The 15,338-nt window shown below is 55.6% G+C and overlaps 1 protein-coding gene across 2 annotated transcripts in view; it reads right to left on the reverse strand.

Moving 5' to 3' along the window:
- Nucleotides 1–15,338, reverse strand: part of DYSF (dysferlin) — a 203,486-nt gene that overhangs the window by 66,666 nt on the left and 121,482 nt on the right. For both annotated transcript variants that reach the window (XM_039239562.1, XM_039239561.1), the window contains exons 34-38: nt 13,064–13,204; nt 12,250–12,279; nt 10,021–10,050; nt 1,314–1,415; nt 1,036–1,197 (exon numbers count right to left, since the gene is read on the reverse strand). In XM_039239562.1, the coding sequence (XP_039095493.1) occupies nt 1,036–1,197; nt 1,314–1,415; nt 10,021–10,050; nt 12,250–12,279; nt 13,064–13,204 (465 nt within the window). The remainder of the gene's footprint in view (nt 1–1,035; nt 1,198–1,313; nt 1,416–10,020; nt 10,051–12,249; nt 12,280–13,063; nt 13,205–15,338) is intronic.

Raw genomic sequence — 15,338 nt, forward strand, 5'->3', positions numbered from 1 at the left:
GGCCTGCACCCATCTCTGGGAGGTTTCAGAGGAGGGGGGCTCTCCTTCACAGGACAAGCTCAAAAAGTGGAGGACGACCATAAGCCCGCCCATAACCCCCAACAGCCATAAATCCAAAGCGGTGGTTGGCCGAGCCCAGGTGCCGGCCTGGGGACCAGAAGCCACACACCTTTTCTGTCTGCCTCCTGTATGTTATACACAGAGGCCGACTTTTTGCCCACAGCTTTACCTTCCAAACACAGATCTAGCTCAGCCCAACGTTACAAGTCTACTTTCCTTGAACCTTCACTGGCCGGGGAGGGGAAGAAGGGAGAAGTTGGCCCAGGACTCAACATTTCTTGCAGACAGTCCCCCCCAAGTGGATACTCAAGAGTTGGCTCACAGACACAGATTCTTCCCCTCCCCACCCCATCCCCAAAAGCACTTTGAACACAACTTGAAATAATTTATATGCTCTCCTTCGGTGGCGGCTTTGGCTCAGCCAAGAGGAGGCTCCTGTTGACAGCCACTGGGCCTGGAATTTCTACAGTGCTTTCATCTTGCAAACCATTTTCCTTTCCTCAGACTTGCCTTACTCTGGCCACTAGGCCCAGGCAGCCCGGGGAGCTGCAGAGGGCTGGGGGCCTGAGAGCCATGGGGTGAGCCCACAGCAAGGCTGGGAGAGGACCCAGGCAGGCAAGGTTTGGAGGAACCACAGAAGAAGCCCTGTGGGCACGGGGTTGGGGGGCGGTTGCTCCAGCGGGCTGAGACCTGACCTGGAGGGAACGGTGGGTCCCTAGGATTTCTGTGCACTCGGCATCTGGGCAGGAAGAAGCGAGCTGTCCCCATCTGGGCTGCCCACAGGCTTCCACTCTCCCAGTGAGGAGAGCATGAGCTCTGCTTCCCCATCTTCACAGACAGATGAGGCAGGGGAGACACCATGACCTAGCCAGGATCCCACTGGGAGTCAGCGCACACACCAGAGCTGCCCAGGGCCCTGAAGAAAAGTCTAGGCACCGGGACTCAGGAAGGAGACAGCAGGGAGGCCAGGCTCACCACTTCCATGAAGAGGGTACAGATGTCAAAGTTGGGGTTCTTCCGGAGGTTCTTGATGACACAGGACTGCACCGTTTGGCCCCCACACTCCACCACAAGGCTGGGGGAGGAGACACTGGCCAGCTGGTAACTCTTCATGTTCCGCAGGCCCCATGCCAGGATCTGGGGACACAGAGTGAGGAGAGCAGCTGGAAAAGGCCCAGGAAAGGCTGGGGGCCACAGGGGGAGGGGCCAGGCTGCCTCCTCCCCGCCCACCCCCGCCCCCACCCCAGCCTCACCTCTATGGCGGTACGCTGGAGCACCGGCTTGATGTTCTGGGGAACCATGTAGATGTTGGCCTCCCTCTGAGGGGGCGGGTAGGGCAGGTCTGTGTCCTCCGACTGCAGGGGGCAGCAGGTAGAACAAAGACAACGGTGGGAGGAAGGCCAGAGAGATTAAAAGGAAAGTGGGGGGAGGGAAGGACAGTCCAGACGGAAAGAAGGACATGCATGGAGAGACAGAAACAGAGAGGCAGAGGCACACAAGTAGGCAAACGGGCAGACAAAAATGAGAAAACCAAGTCAGGTTTTGGCAGGCACCATCTTCGCCAGGATCACAATTTGAGCAGCCTGGCCCAGGATTCAGGCTACCTTGTTCCAAATGAACCCCAGGTCACCCCTCCTCAAATATGCAGTCTCTGATGCATCAGTGAGCTGCTAGGGGTCTCCCCGTCCCTGACACACACAACCACGCATGCGCACACGCACACACGCGCGCGCACACGCATGCACACACACACACACACAGCCCACTTTCATCCCGGCGCATCCAGGCCAGCCTCTTTTGGTGCCAGACAGGACCACATACCGTCCCGCTGCTAGTCTGCTTGTCCTGCCTGCAGGCTCCGACCCTCCCGACATACCATCCACCCTGGTGTCCCAGCTCCAGCCCCCACACCACAGCCGACACCTGCCAGCCCCACACCCCCCACCTCTCGCCTCTGGCCACCATGAGAACAGAACGCTTGCTCTGTGAGCCAGAAAGAGTTCACAAACAGGAGAAGGGGACAGAAGTGCCCATTGTTCACAGGCACTGAAGGGAGCTGCTGGGGAGGCTCTTTCGCTTCCACAGACCAGAGATGAGGACAGCATGTGTCAATCTGCCTATAAGGGTTTGACAGAAAGACTTGGGCAGGAATCCTCAGTGATCACAAAGAAATACATGAGGAAGCAGCAGAGGCAAGGCAGGCAGGTCACTGTGGAGTAAACTACCACGTCTCACAGTGGTTAGCAACACAGGCTCTACTCCGCCAACTACCAAGTTAGATAAGTTACTTCATCTCTCTGTGGCTCAATTTTTTCATCTATAAAATGGCCATTAAAAGTTGCCAACCTCTAACAATTAGTGTGAGGCTTGAAGAAGTTAACACAACACTTAGAAGAATGCTTGGTTCACGTGAACCCTGGACAGGTCTACTAGCCCATGTGGCACCTTTGTGACAGTTAAAGAAAGATGTCCCTTTCTTAAGACTCTACTTCCATGTCAGAAAATCGTCGTATTTTACTAGTTTATTAGTACAAGACACTTGACTGCCACCTACTGGAAAATTGTTATAATAAATACAAATATGTGATGTCTGCACTGGAAATTGCATCTCTTGAGACACAGTGCCCTTGTGCAGTGCACAACCTACACATCCATACAGGAAGGCCTTGACACTCAGGAAATGTTACTATAAATAAAAGGACTGTGCTGGATACTTCACAGAGCTTGCCTTGTGTAATCTCATTTAATAAACAATAGAATCACTAGATTAATCCTCCAAGTGACTTGCTTTGAGTTCCTTCTTAAAAGATGGTGCATGTACAAACACTCTGATGTAGACGGTGGGAGCAGCTGGAGCACTGAAACATACTGGCTTCCTCCTGCCACAACCAACCCCAGCTGTCACTCCTGCCTGGTGACACCCTGAGGACACTACACTTCTCTGACCTGCAGCAGTAAGAAGCTCATTTCTAGAATCAGACAGACCTCAGTTCTAGTTCCAGCCCTGTTGCTTTCTAGCTGTTTGACCTTGGGCAAATTACTCAACATCTATGACTCATTACCCTCATATGAAGATCTGGGATAACAATACCCTATGAGCTTGCTCCGACAATTCAATAAGGGAACAAACATAAAGCGTCTGGCACCCAAGAGCTGCTCAGTAAGCTGTAGTGACTGTAAGGATTACGTTATTGTTGCCGGTACCATTGTGTTCACCATTAGCGCTGTTGACCTCCCGCGGTGACTTGAGGAGAACCAAGCCACCAGAAGCATCTCTCAGAACAACACCGGATTCACAACTATCCCTGTGTCACGAGGGCATAACGTGAAGGAATTCAGTCTTGCTCCAGACCTTCAGTGCAGGTGGTGTGGTGTAGGAGGCGCCTGCATTTGTTGACCGGCTAAGAGACAAATGCTGTCAGGAGGAGGGGTGATATGCACCTCACAGTTCACACAGGGACTGCCCTGGAGGCAGGGCCCTTTAAAAGAAAGGTAGGCCTGCTCACGGTCTGTTCATGGCCTGCTTAAGGCTGATGCCCAGCTCAGTGGGGCGGGGGGGGGGGGGGGGGGGGGGGGGGGGGGGGGGGGGGGGGGGGGGGGGGGGGCAGGGCCAAAAACCCAAGACCAAAAGGAGCCAAAAGAAAGGGATCAGGGAGGCAGAAAGATCAAACCTTTCTCACATGCCTGTAACATTCTCTAGATAGCCAGGAAAACCCATTATTATATTCCCCTGCCCAGAACATTCCTGTCCAGGCCCCCAAACTCTGGACAGTGTCCCTCTGATTCCTGTTCATCCCTCATTTCCATGTTCCGTCCTTCCTCCCGGCTCTGTTGAGCTCCGTGGTGATGCTCCTCTCTACAGGAGGAGGACCAGGGTCCCCGTCTTCAGGAACCTGCTTATGAGGAGGACAGGAAACAAGAACCAAGAAGGCTAGGCTCCGGTACCGTTTGGAGGAGGCCCTGGAGGAAGAAGGCAGGTGCACACAGCTGTGGAGCGCCAGGCCCGGCGGAAGCAGGAGGGAGAAACAAGCAGAGACAGTCATTAGAGGCGTGTCTGGGGGCAGCTTCCTCGGCACGGCATCAGGACACCATTCTCATCCCAATGCTACCTCCATTCACCTCACTGTCCCCAGGGCTCCAGGGACATCTTTGCTCCCTGCCATTTGTCACCAGTATCCCTGCCTCTGCACTCCATCCCCCGCCCAGCTTGCAGGCTGTCACCACCGTCTTCTGTCCCCTTCCGTGCTGTGCACACTGCACTGCCCAACCCCCCCTGTGGAGTTAGCCCTGTACATCTAAACCTAAAGGCTCTCTTGTTCCCTGACCCTGTCCCATCCTGTCCCCTCAAATCTTCACACTGTCTGCTGGATCTTTCCCTTCCCCATTTAAAGATGGTCCCCCAGATCCATCCCCAGCTGTTCTCTGCGTCTTCCGGCAGCCTCCTTCCCTCTCCTCTCTCTCCCTGAAAAGTTCTGCCTCCATCCACTGCCTCTCAAGTTCGCTTGCATGAGGGCCTCTGCCCAGCGCACTCAGCTCGTCCCCCTGCACTCCTGCCCTGGAAACTTCTCTGTCCAGAGTCACAATGACCTGCCTGTAGCTCAGCGCAAAGGCCACTGGCAGGCTCCCGTCTCTCCCACTCCTTCAGCCGCATCCTGCCAGCTGACCTTGGCCTTCTTCCTGAAACCGTATCTCTGGTTCCTCTCCACTGCCCCTCACTTTCTCCACCCTGCTCTGCTGGCTGAGTCTCCTCCTGTGCCCAGCCCTCTCCTGGGCTTTCTGCCCCCAGGCATTTCCCCTAAGCCCCAGACCCACAACCCCAACCTCTCACTGCTCAGTTCCCCTGGGTGCCCTACTGGCCCCTAACACTGAACTGGTCCCAAACTGGATTCTCTAACTTTCTCCTCAAAACCTGCTCTCCCAGAAGCCAGCCCCAACACCCACCTTGACAACCAAGCCAAAAAACCCTGCACCACCCTTGGCTCCCTTCCCCCACATCACCATGTCCAACTGGCTGCCTGGGGCTTTGGTGATTCTGTCTCCCAAACTTCTCGCTTACCCATCCACCGCTCTCCTTCCCTTGGTTCACACCTGCACTCTCTCTTGCCTGGACTCACCAGCACCCCCCTAAGTAGTCTAGCCTCTGATTTTGCAAATCCCTTCCCAAGAGCCAAAGCATGCTGTACTCTGCAGCCAGCGAGAACTTTCTAAGAATGTTATTCTGTTTCAAACCCATCCAGCGTTCCCCAGCCACTCGGGATGAAGCCCATACTCCTTAACACGACCTCAGGACCCTCATCTTCTAGCTCCTTCTGACTTCCCTGGTCTCGCCTCTCACTAGATAGCCTTCTCTTCCGGGGTCCCGGTGAGTGATGAGAGCCACCTCCCCTTACATGCTCAACACTGGCCCTTCTCAACACTAGCAGGTTGCAGGAGGCAGCACGCTCTCTTTACCTTGGACGCCTGGAGGTGCTGGCCCCTCTGTCTGAAATGCTCTTTTGCCCACTTCATGTGGCTACATCCTAGTCAGACTTCAGATCTCCATTTAAATCTTCCCTGGTGTCTTGAGCTCAAGGTAAATCTTCCACAGCAATGTGACTCACTCCCATTGGGAGACACACCACCTGGTGCCATCTGTGTTAAACCCGTAATGCTGCACACAGGGACCACAGCTGAGACCCCTGTCCCATGACTGCAGGACTATGAGTGAGTAATTGGGGGCGGGGGAGCGGAGGGGTGAATGGTTGAATAAAAAAGGACTCCAGCATACTCTCCCCTCCTTCCCAGCACTCCTGTCAGCGCCAGGCTGCTTCGTGGGTCTTCCCCAACCCCCTCCCCAGTGCCTGCCTGTCGCTCCCTCTCAATGGCTTCCCATACCACCCACCTTCCTGAATCTAACACATCTTTTTTTTTTTACAAATAGTTTATTGTCAAATTAGTTTCCACATAACACTCAGTGCTCATCTAACACATCTTTAAACGGGCCTCATTCAAGTTCTCCATCCTCCAGAAAATCTCCCAGTCACTCCAGAAACTTCTTACCACCCTACTCTCCAGATTCTTTTACCTCTAAGTGACACTATGGCCCAGTTTCCCAAGGTCCTGGCTGCTCTCTGACACCTCACTGTGAGAGAGTCCCATGGCCCTGGCCAGACGGTCAACTCCTGAGCCTGAGTCTCCCAATCTCCTCCTGGTCCAGCCAACCAAGAGGGGTTCAACACTTCCTTCAGGACAGAGATTCTCAGTGGGGCTAGGCTGTGGTGAAGCATATCTGGGGAAGCATATCAGCATTGCCAGGCAGGGGGTAGATGTAGACTTAAAGTGTCACCAGGACGTCCTAATTCACTGTGCCAGGTGAGACAGGTACTCTGAGGACCACGGACCTCAAGGGCAGCCATACAAGAAGCCTAATTAGATGAAGCCACATCTGACCAATCCCTTCCTTGGTCACCCTCCCCACCCACCCTGAAAGCAGGGCAGCCCCGGGGCTGCTCCACTGATGGGTCCAACAGGTGTGCAGGTGTTTCCCGCGCTGCCTCAGATCAAGGGGACAAGAACCCAAGGATAGGTGAGGCTCTCTCTCCCCTGTCAGAGCAAAATTTATCTGTCCAGCAGGCCAGCTCAGTACAGAGAGCTGAGAACAAGGCATGCGAGGGACTTCCTCTCCCAGGTCCTAGGGCCACCACACGAGACAGACGTTCATTTCCAGGGCAGCTTTGAGGGAAGGGTTGAGCTCCCCCAGCCACCTAGGGTGTCCCGTTACCAGTAGTCCATAGACCGCCCCCCACGCACCTCACCCAGCAGGGCACAGTCAGAGGACCCTCTGGACATTCAGATCCTGGCTCCTAGGGGAGGGGAGCTCCCTGCGGCAGCCAGGCATGCTGGGAGGGCTCCATTGTCTGCCTGCCCCACCCAGCTCGTTAGGAACAACATGTTGCTCTAATTACACTTCCCAGGAAAAACAGTGTTTTAAATTAAGGCCTTGGGGGAGGGAAAGGAGGGATGAGGGGACCACTGGGTTTATTTTCCTGATTGCAAAACACCAGAATTTTCCTTCTAGTGGATTTGGGGGTGCGGGAGAGTACCTTGTGTACATCTCAGATTCAAAGCCATACCCAGGATTTGGAAGGGGATAGAGTGACATCTGGTTGGCCCCCTGAGCCCCTGGTGAAAACATCCACGGAGCATGCAGTCCCTTCTACCAGGGCATCCCCTGCCACGGAGCAGGACGGAAGCAGCAAAACCAAGGTTCTGAACCATGCCCTCTTCAATGGTCAAATCTGCAAGTCCCAGCCCACCCCAGGTGGGATCTCTCTCTCTGCACACGTTAGGCATCCTTGGGGCCCCTGGTTGTTAAGGAAGCCTCCACCTCTTCCACTGCCCGTGTGTGCGTGTGTGTGTTCTTGCGCATGTACACACTCGTACACACTCACACGTGCATGTGCACGCTCTCCAGTTCTCAGGAAATCTAAAATTGCAGTTTCTTTGAACTCATTCCCCTTGGCAGCACGGACCGCCTTTGTTCTCCAGACAAAAAAGGAAAAGAAACGAGACAGAGGGCTCAGAAGAGGCGGGGAGAAGGAGGGAGAGAGGGAGCCAGAGGCCAAGGAGCAAACAGAGGAAGAGGGAAACAGGAAGGGAGAGCGGGAAGAGGGGAAAACGGGCAAGGCTCAGGAAGAGGGGGGATTCTTGCTCTACTCTGACAGAAGGACAGACAGGGGAGCTGGGGAAGGAAGTCCTCCCCTCACCCATGCTCTCTGCAAGAACCCAGGTCTCCCAGATGTCACCCCAGCCTCAAAGACACAAGACAAGACACTCAGTTCCCCACCAGAGCCCCCCAGAGAGGACTGCTCCAGATGGGCATAAAGCCTGGGGGAGGGGAAATCCTGTCACCCAACAAACTGGCCACAGGCAGTGCCAGGCCCCTAGCCCCAAACACTGCCACCTAGACCCCTTCCCCAACCCTGTCTGCCAATCCCTGCTTCCGATGCTGGCTCAGCGTCACCTCCTCCAGGAAGCCATCCCCACCATCCTCCATCTGCTCCAGGAGCCATCAGCACAGCACAGGCACATGCCATTCCCAGACACTCCCACATAGGCATGAGATGTTTCTGGATGCAGAAAGGCCATCCTTAAACCATCCTTCAGCGTCACAGAAGCCTCTTATCTGGTCCTGCCCCTTGCTCCCCAAACCCACACCCCCCTGCCGCCACACACTGCCTAATAAGACCATCTGCCCTGTCTGCTCCCAGACTTTGGAGGCCCCCGTGGCCAGTGGCCCACGCTGCCAGCTGGGCCTTCTCACAGTCCTCAGGGAAAGCAGAGCATTCTGCACGGGGATCAGGCCAGGAGTCTGGAGGGTGCTGAATGGGAGAATACTGGCAGGAGCTCGGCCACAGCAAAGACACAAAGCTAAGGTGTCGGGCTTCCTGCAGGACAGCAGCCGCAGCTGGACTAGCCTCCCCTATCCCGTCCCTGGGGACCCTCAAAACTAAATAGGACATAAGACCTTGGCGTGAGGCTCAGCCTATAAGTGCAGGCAAAGCGGCTGAGCTGTGGAGCCCCAGGGCTGGCGGAGGGGCCCCTGAGAAAGAAGGGGTCCACAAGATCATCTTCGGGGATTGTTCCCTGGACCAGCTGCTCCTCCAGCCAGCCCACCGGGCCTCAGACCCTTTGAACCTGCTGACTCGGCCCAGCCCCGCGCCCAGCAGAACCCCAAGATTTGCTGTCCTCTGGCCCTGCTGACCCAGGCCCCGCCTCAGTCTGTGGCCTGGCTGGTTCTGCAGCAGGACACTTGGCTCTCTTCGGGGTCTGGCCCCAAAGCGGCAAATTTTGATTTGCTTCCTGACAGTGATCCCACAGCCAGATCCCTGCTCTCGGAATCTGAGCCTTCACTGTTACATATTACAAATCCAGTTATTAAGGATTTTAACTTTTTTTTAATAACTCATCCCTGGGCTGGGTCTTCTTCAGAGCAGGCTGTGGGTTTTGGCCACAGAGCGCTCTCAATCAAGAGAAAGGGCTCCGTGCTGCTTCCCTGGACAGGGCTCCGCTCCCCTTTCCAAATCGGCAGTCTTTCGCAACTGCGGCCAGAAGCAGGAGGCTGCCTGTCAGGCCTAATTACGGCCAGCTCACTTGGCGGACCCCACCTCGGTCTGGGAGCAAAAGGAAGTGAGGTAAGGGGCGCGGGGCCTGCGGATCCCACATCCTGACCCTGCACTTCAAGTCCAAATTGCACTGAAAATGTCAAATGGTGTCCGCTCCCAGCCTGGGGATTCCCTGATGGCAGGAAGTGGCTGCCCTTTACCCAGTCCGTCTGACCAGGGCTCTCCTTCCTGTCCTCTTGCCCAGGCCTCTGCCCCCGCTCACCCCTAGGACCTGCTCACAGATGTGTAGGAGGCCGTAAGGGAACGTGCCTGTCAGCCCTCATGGCAAAGGGTAGAGCCCTGCTTCCTCTGGAAGCAAACCTCAATCTCCTTCCGAAACCTAGGAATCCCCGACCTCACCAGCCCCTAAAGCAGCCACGTCCTAAACTGGTGCTTGGCCCCACGGGCCCAAGACACGTTCCCGGTCTTCCTGCAACAACGTCTGGCTCATGCTACCTTCACCAGAAAGGCTTCCTTGACAACTCTGGCCCCTTATGAACGTTTTATTCTTGAAAACACGCCACCTGGTACTCAGCCAGATGAGACTGTGTTTCTGCCAGGAGGTCTGGGTGAATCCGGCCTCCAACAGGGCAGCAAGCCTTCTGGGGCCAAAATCACACCAGGACACACCCCAGGCAGCCACGGATCCGCAGAGGGTGGGGAAGGAAATCCAGCCAGATCTCTGAGTGGCAGATGCCCACTGGGGCACCAGGAACCCAGAAGGCTCTGGGGCACTTGCCCGGGAGCAGTTCTCCTTCCCTCTGTCCCTGCCCTCCTCCTCCCAGCTCCAGGCCACAGCTGTGAGGGTTCAGCTCACCTCTTCCAGGATTCCTGATGTATCCTGCACCTGGGCCGCACCATGGGATAGTCCACATGCAGAAGATTGGTGGAGGGAAGAGAGGAGGGAGGGTAAAAGTTTACCGTTAGTGACAAGGAGCGCTAGGCTGGGGCAGAGATCCGCACACCAGATGTCATCCTAAGAGATGCCAACAGAACCCGCCTTCCATCAAGGGTAAGGGTGCTAGGCTTCCAGTCATGCCCTCCCTCCACATGGTCCCTGAGAAAGTGTGATGCGTCTCGATGCAGAGACTAGTGGGAGGGGCTAAAGCACAAACCTCCAGCCCAGGCATCTCTAGAGGTGACAGGAGAAAGGAAAATGACAGGTGGTGGGAAGGGTCCCAGACCCTGTGCAGCAGCCCCAGGAAGCAGACAGGCCCGACCCCCTGGGGCTGCTGTTTCTCCTGGAGCATGTGGACTTGGAGAGGCAAGAAGAAACTGCTCCGATCCCCAGAGACTGGCAGGCCTGAGAGCCGGAGCTTGGACTGGACAGGAGGGGGAGAAGGAGAAAAACTAGAGGGGCAGGGTGGGGGGAAGCAGAGGGTGAAGTTGGGGGACAGGGGCAAAGGACAGCCCGCAGGGTAAGAACTGTCCGCAAATTGCATAGGCCGCCTCGTAAGCAGAGGCATCCAAACGGAGCCCAAATGACCACTTCTCAAAACTGCAGCTGAGTCTGGCAGAGAACAGTACTTCTTGAATCACATCAGCAGGGGTACCAGTTAAGGGTCTGCATTTTCCACCATGACCCCCAGAAGAAGAAAGGGGAGCAGGAACGAAGTCCCCACCACTAGCAGAGGGAGGAAAACTGGGTCATGGTGGAAATGAGGGGTTGGGGAAGAGAGTCTAAATCACAACTCTGGGAACTCAAGCGTGCATCGGAATCCCCCGGAGGGCTTATTAACACACAGCTTCCTGCGCTGCACCCTCAGGGTTCCCTTTAGTAGGTTTGTGATGGGACCTAAGAATCGGCATTTCCTATCATAACCCAGGTGAAGCTGCACTGAAGACCACGGAGCTGAGCCAACAGTTTTCAGCCCTGGCTGCTCATTAAAATCCCCTGGAGAGCACGGAAGGATACCAATGCCTCAGCCGCTGCCCCGAGAGATTGTATTCTCTTTGGTCTGGGGTGAAGCCTGAGCATTGCTGACTTCTAAAGCTGCCCAAGGGATTCTTTTTTTTTTTTTTTTTAATGTTTACTTATTTTGAGAGACAGAGAATGAGCAGGAGTGGGGGAGGGGCAGAGAGAGAGAATCCCAGGCAGGCTCTGTGCTGTCAGTGCATGCAGGACTCAAACCCAGGAACTGCTAGATCATGACCCAAGCTGAAATCAAGAGTCAGATGCTCAACCAACGGGGCCACCCACGCCTCCCAGAAGGGGGTCTTGCCTCTCCATCAGGGAATCGAACCCTGGTCTCCCGTGACAGGCAGGGATACTCAACACTATACTAACAAAAATGTTTATTTTTGAAAGAGAAAGAGAGAGCATGTGCTCAAGCGGCACAGGGGTAAAGAGAGGGAGACAAAGGATCCAAAGCAGGCTCTATGCCACTGTCAGTGCAGAGCCCGAGGAAGGGCTCAACGCAGGGCTCAAACTCACAAACCATAAGATCATGACCTGAGTCAAAGTCAGATGCTTAACTGACTGAGCCACCCAGGCACCCTATCTAAAGCTGCCCAAGGGATTCCAATATGCCTACTGCTGAGAGCCACTGGGCTAGGTGACCATGAGGTCATTTCATTCAGAGAGTCTGTGATACTTGGACTTCTCAGGGAAGAAAGGCTAAGAACGGCCAGAGCTGGGCAGGGACCCCAGCCCCTGCCCACCTGGTCCCTGTGGTCCCACCAAGGCCTTCCTCTGCTTGAAGGCAGGATGGTAGTGGTGTACGCCTGATAGCATTTTCTAACCTGGCAGGGACTGCAAACCAGGAGGCTGGCAATCAGTTAAAGAAGAAAAGGGAAGGGGCGTCTGGGTGGCTCAGTCAGTTAAGCATCTGAGTTCGCCTCTAGTCATGATCTCACATTCCATGGGTTCGAGCCCCACGTCGGGCTCTGTGCTGACAGAGCCTGGAGCCTACTCTGAATTCTGTGTCTCCCTCTCTCTCTCTCTGCCCCTCTCCTACTTGTGCTCTTTCTCTCTCACTCTCTCGCTCTTCCTCTATTTTCAAAAAAATTTAAAAGAAGAAGAAGAAAGGGTAAAAGCAAGACTTACCTCAAAACCAGGAATATGGTGGATGGCCGGCTAGGGTGCAGAAAAATGAGAGCTTTCAGTCAAGTGCTTGTCACCCGAGGCCCCATCACCCCCTCCTTTCTGCCCTGGCCAGGCAGACACAATTCCAACCACAACATGACACTCGTGGGATGGGTCAGTGATCAGGCAGCACAGGGGTTTGCAGACCCTTCTTTGCAGGACTAGGGACTCCTCAGAGGAACCTGGAAGTGGTGAGCAACTGCACGGGGAAGCCAGACACCTGACCCAGAGTAGCCCTATTTCTCTCCAGCTGACATATTGAGGTTCTCATTGCAGTCAGATATGGCTCTAAACCAAATGCCCTACTTCATGGCAGGGAAGTGGCTGGCCCTGGGTCACTCAGCGAGACCCCGTACGAGGCAGCACCAGAACAGAAGTCCTGGCTGTACCTGTCCATGGAGATGCCCTCATCACAATTAAGCTCCCGCCAACCAGATCATAGAGGTCCTACTCCCAGGAACCACATCAACTTATGACCCAGAGAAAAATATATCCAATGGCCAGAAGATTCAAACATTTTAACACAGTCCAGATTCCAACACTCTCCCCAATAGTTAGATCATGTCGAGCTTTGGGGTTCAGAAAAGATGGGCAACCCCATCCTCGGCAGGTGACTGTTCAGTGTTCCCCACTGAGTTCAGGCCCCTGGTTGGGGAAGAAGGATATCTACAGCCCCCTCTCCTCCACTGGGGCATCCTTTCCCCATGCCCCCCACATTCCCCCACTATGTACTCCCTGCCTGGGCCTCCTGGATCCAGACATGAACCAGTCTCACCTTCTCTCTCTGGATGAGCTCAAAAGAGGCCAGCAGCTCACCCGCTGGCTGGCTGCCCCTAATCAACGGGAACCAGGCCAGCCGGGGCATCCGTTCCAGACTGGGCTGACAGATGCAGCGTCCCATGAACTCATCTGCACCCTAGACCAAGCACGAAGAAAATAGAGTCAGCATCTCCCAGTCCCGGGCTCTGGGTGGCCCCAGAGCAATCGCCAGACCTGTATCCAGCCTCCTGAACTGGGAGGCTCAGAAAGGGACTCAGGAGTCAGGGCAGCCCCCTGGTGCAGAACGGTGAGCTCTGCTCCCCGCTTGGAAGCATGTGGGGACAGTATGCAAGTGGCCTCCTGCCACGGTTGCTAGATTTGAATTCCCATCACGGTGGAATATCCCTCTATATGTCTAACTAGGCTTCACCTCAATTTCATCAAGGTAATCAAGCTCCGAGCCCATTAGAGACCAGAGTAGCAGCCCCCCACCCCTACACCCCAGCATTTTTCCAATGCCCTCAGCATAGCAGGGATTCGACATCTCCAAGGGTTTTTGTCTCTCTCTTAAATTCCCCCATTTCCAGCTGGGGAAACGGTGATCAGTCATCAAGTTAAATGGGTCTTGTTAAAATGATGCTTTCATCTTATCATTCCCTTGCTCAGGCACCTTCTATGGTTCCCACTCCATAGAGGATAGAGCCCACATCTCCTCCTGGCATGGAAGGCCCCTCAGGGAACCCACTTGCCTCTGCTGCCCTGCCTCATTCTCCCTGCACATCTCCTTCTCCAGTCTGCTGGCCTCCGCTGCCCTCTCAGCCTCTGGCCTTCACATGGGCCATCACCCCAGGCCGCACTACCCTCTGCCCTTCTTAGCCGTCACCCACAGCCCTGCCCAAGCTTGGCCCTCTGCCGTGGGCTCTGTGACCTCACCAGCCTGTGATTCCAGCCTTGTGATTAGCTTCCCCAAGGGGGCAGCGGCAGGACCTGGGTGTCAGCCAGACAGTGCAGCAGCCCTCACAGGCCCTAGTGCGTTGCCCAAGGCCCTCATCTGGAAAGACCCAGAGCGAAATTGGACACCACTGCCTGCAGTCACATCACCGCCGGGGACATCCCAAAGAGCTGCCCCAGGGCGGCCAGAAGCTCCTGCACGAACACCCACACAGCAGGTGACAGCCCAGCATCGACCTCTCAGCGGGAACAGCAGCCGACGCTGGGAGTGGCCCTGGAGGCCCCTCTGGCCCTGGTACTGGCCGTAATTGCTGGGTCATGGAGAGGTTGGAGGAGGGATCCTGAGCAGCCAGGCCAGCAGGAGCTCAAGGCCATGGCTACTTACCAACAGGCACGGAGTCATTTGTCTATATTAACAATGCACACAGCCTCTGCCTCCCCCGGGACCCTGGAGCCCAACCACCCAGAGGAAGCCATGGCTCTTCTCCCCCTGGGATCCCTCCCCGGCACTGGCCTGCAGGGGAGAGACAGGGATGGAGCAACATTGTGAAAGAGGAGGTGGGATGCTATTGGAAGGAAGAGTCTGTGTGCTGCCGGCCTCCTGGCTTGCCCTGCTCTAGAACTGCCCCTGCTCCTCTGCCTGGTTCCGGGACCCAGCACAGCCCAGTCCTCCTGTTCCCTCCACTCCCGGCCCCAAAAGTGCCAGGCCCTGTGCTCTTCCCCAGACAGGCCCAAGCAGACTCTTCCTCCAGTTGCTCATTCCCCTCACTAAGCCAAGGGAAGAGCTCACAGGTGGGCCTCCCCAGCCCAGGCCCACACTGCCCACTGCGAGCAGGCCCCCCCCCCCCCGCCACCTGGTGGGACACCTTAAACAGCATCGCCTTGCCCCACCCCCTGCTTACACAACACCCTCCCAGAGCACCTGACATCCGGCCATGGCGACTCTTTCTGGAAACATTTTCCAAACCCTGCCCTTCCCCTGTATCTGCTGCCACACCACCAACCCAGGCCGGACCTCTCTGCTATACACTCTGTCAGCCAACCCAGTCTCTCCCTTCTCTTATGTTGCTAAGCCCCCTCACTCCCTTCCTCCCCTGGCCTCATACTCCTTTCTCCTTCCTCGCCGCCTGCCCTCTGCTCTCCTCAGTCTCCCCCTGCCCCACACTATGCTGCAATGCCCCTGTGCCTGGCCCCAACACCCTCACCACATTTCCCTCAGGGCCTGGGTCTTCCCCACAGTCTTCCCTCATATTCCATCCCACATTTATCTCTCCCTCCCGGGAATCTTCTAGAGCCGTGCTGCCCAGAACCTGTGGCTATTAAAATTTAAAGTTTAATTA

The sequence above is a fragment of the Hyaena hyaena genome, unplaced genomic scaffold (genome assembly GCF_003009895.1).
Source record: "Hyaena hyaena isolate Hyena2069 unplaced genomic scaffold, ASM300989v1 scaffold_158, whole genome shotgun sequence".
Lineage (NCBI taxonomy): Eukaryota > Metazoa > Chordata > Mammalia > Carnivora > Hyaenidae > Hyaena > Hyaena hyaena.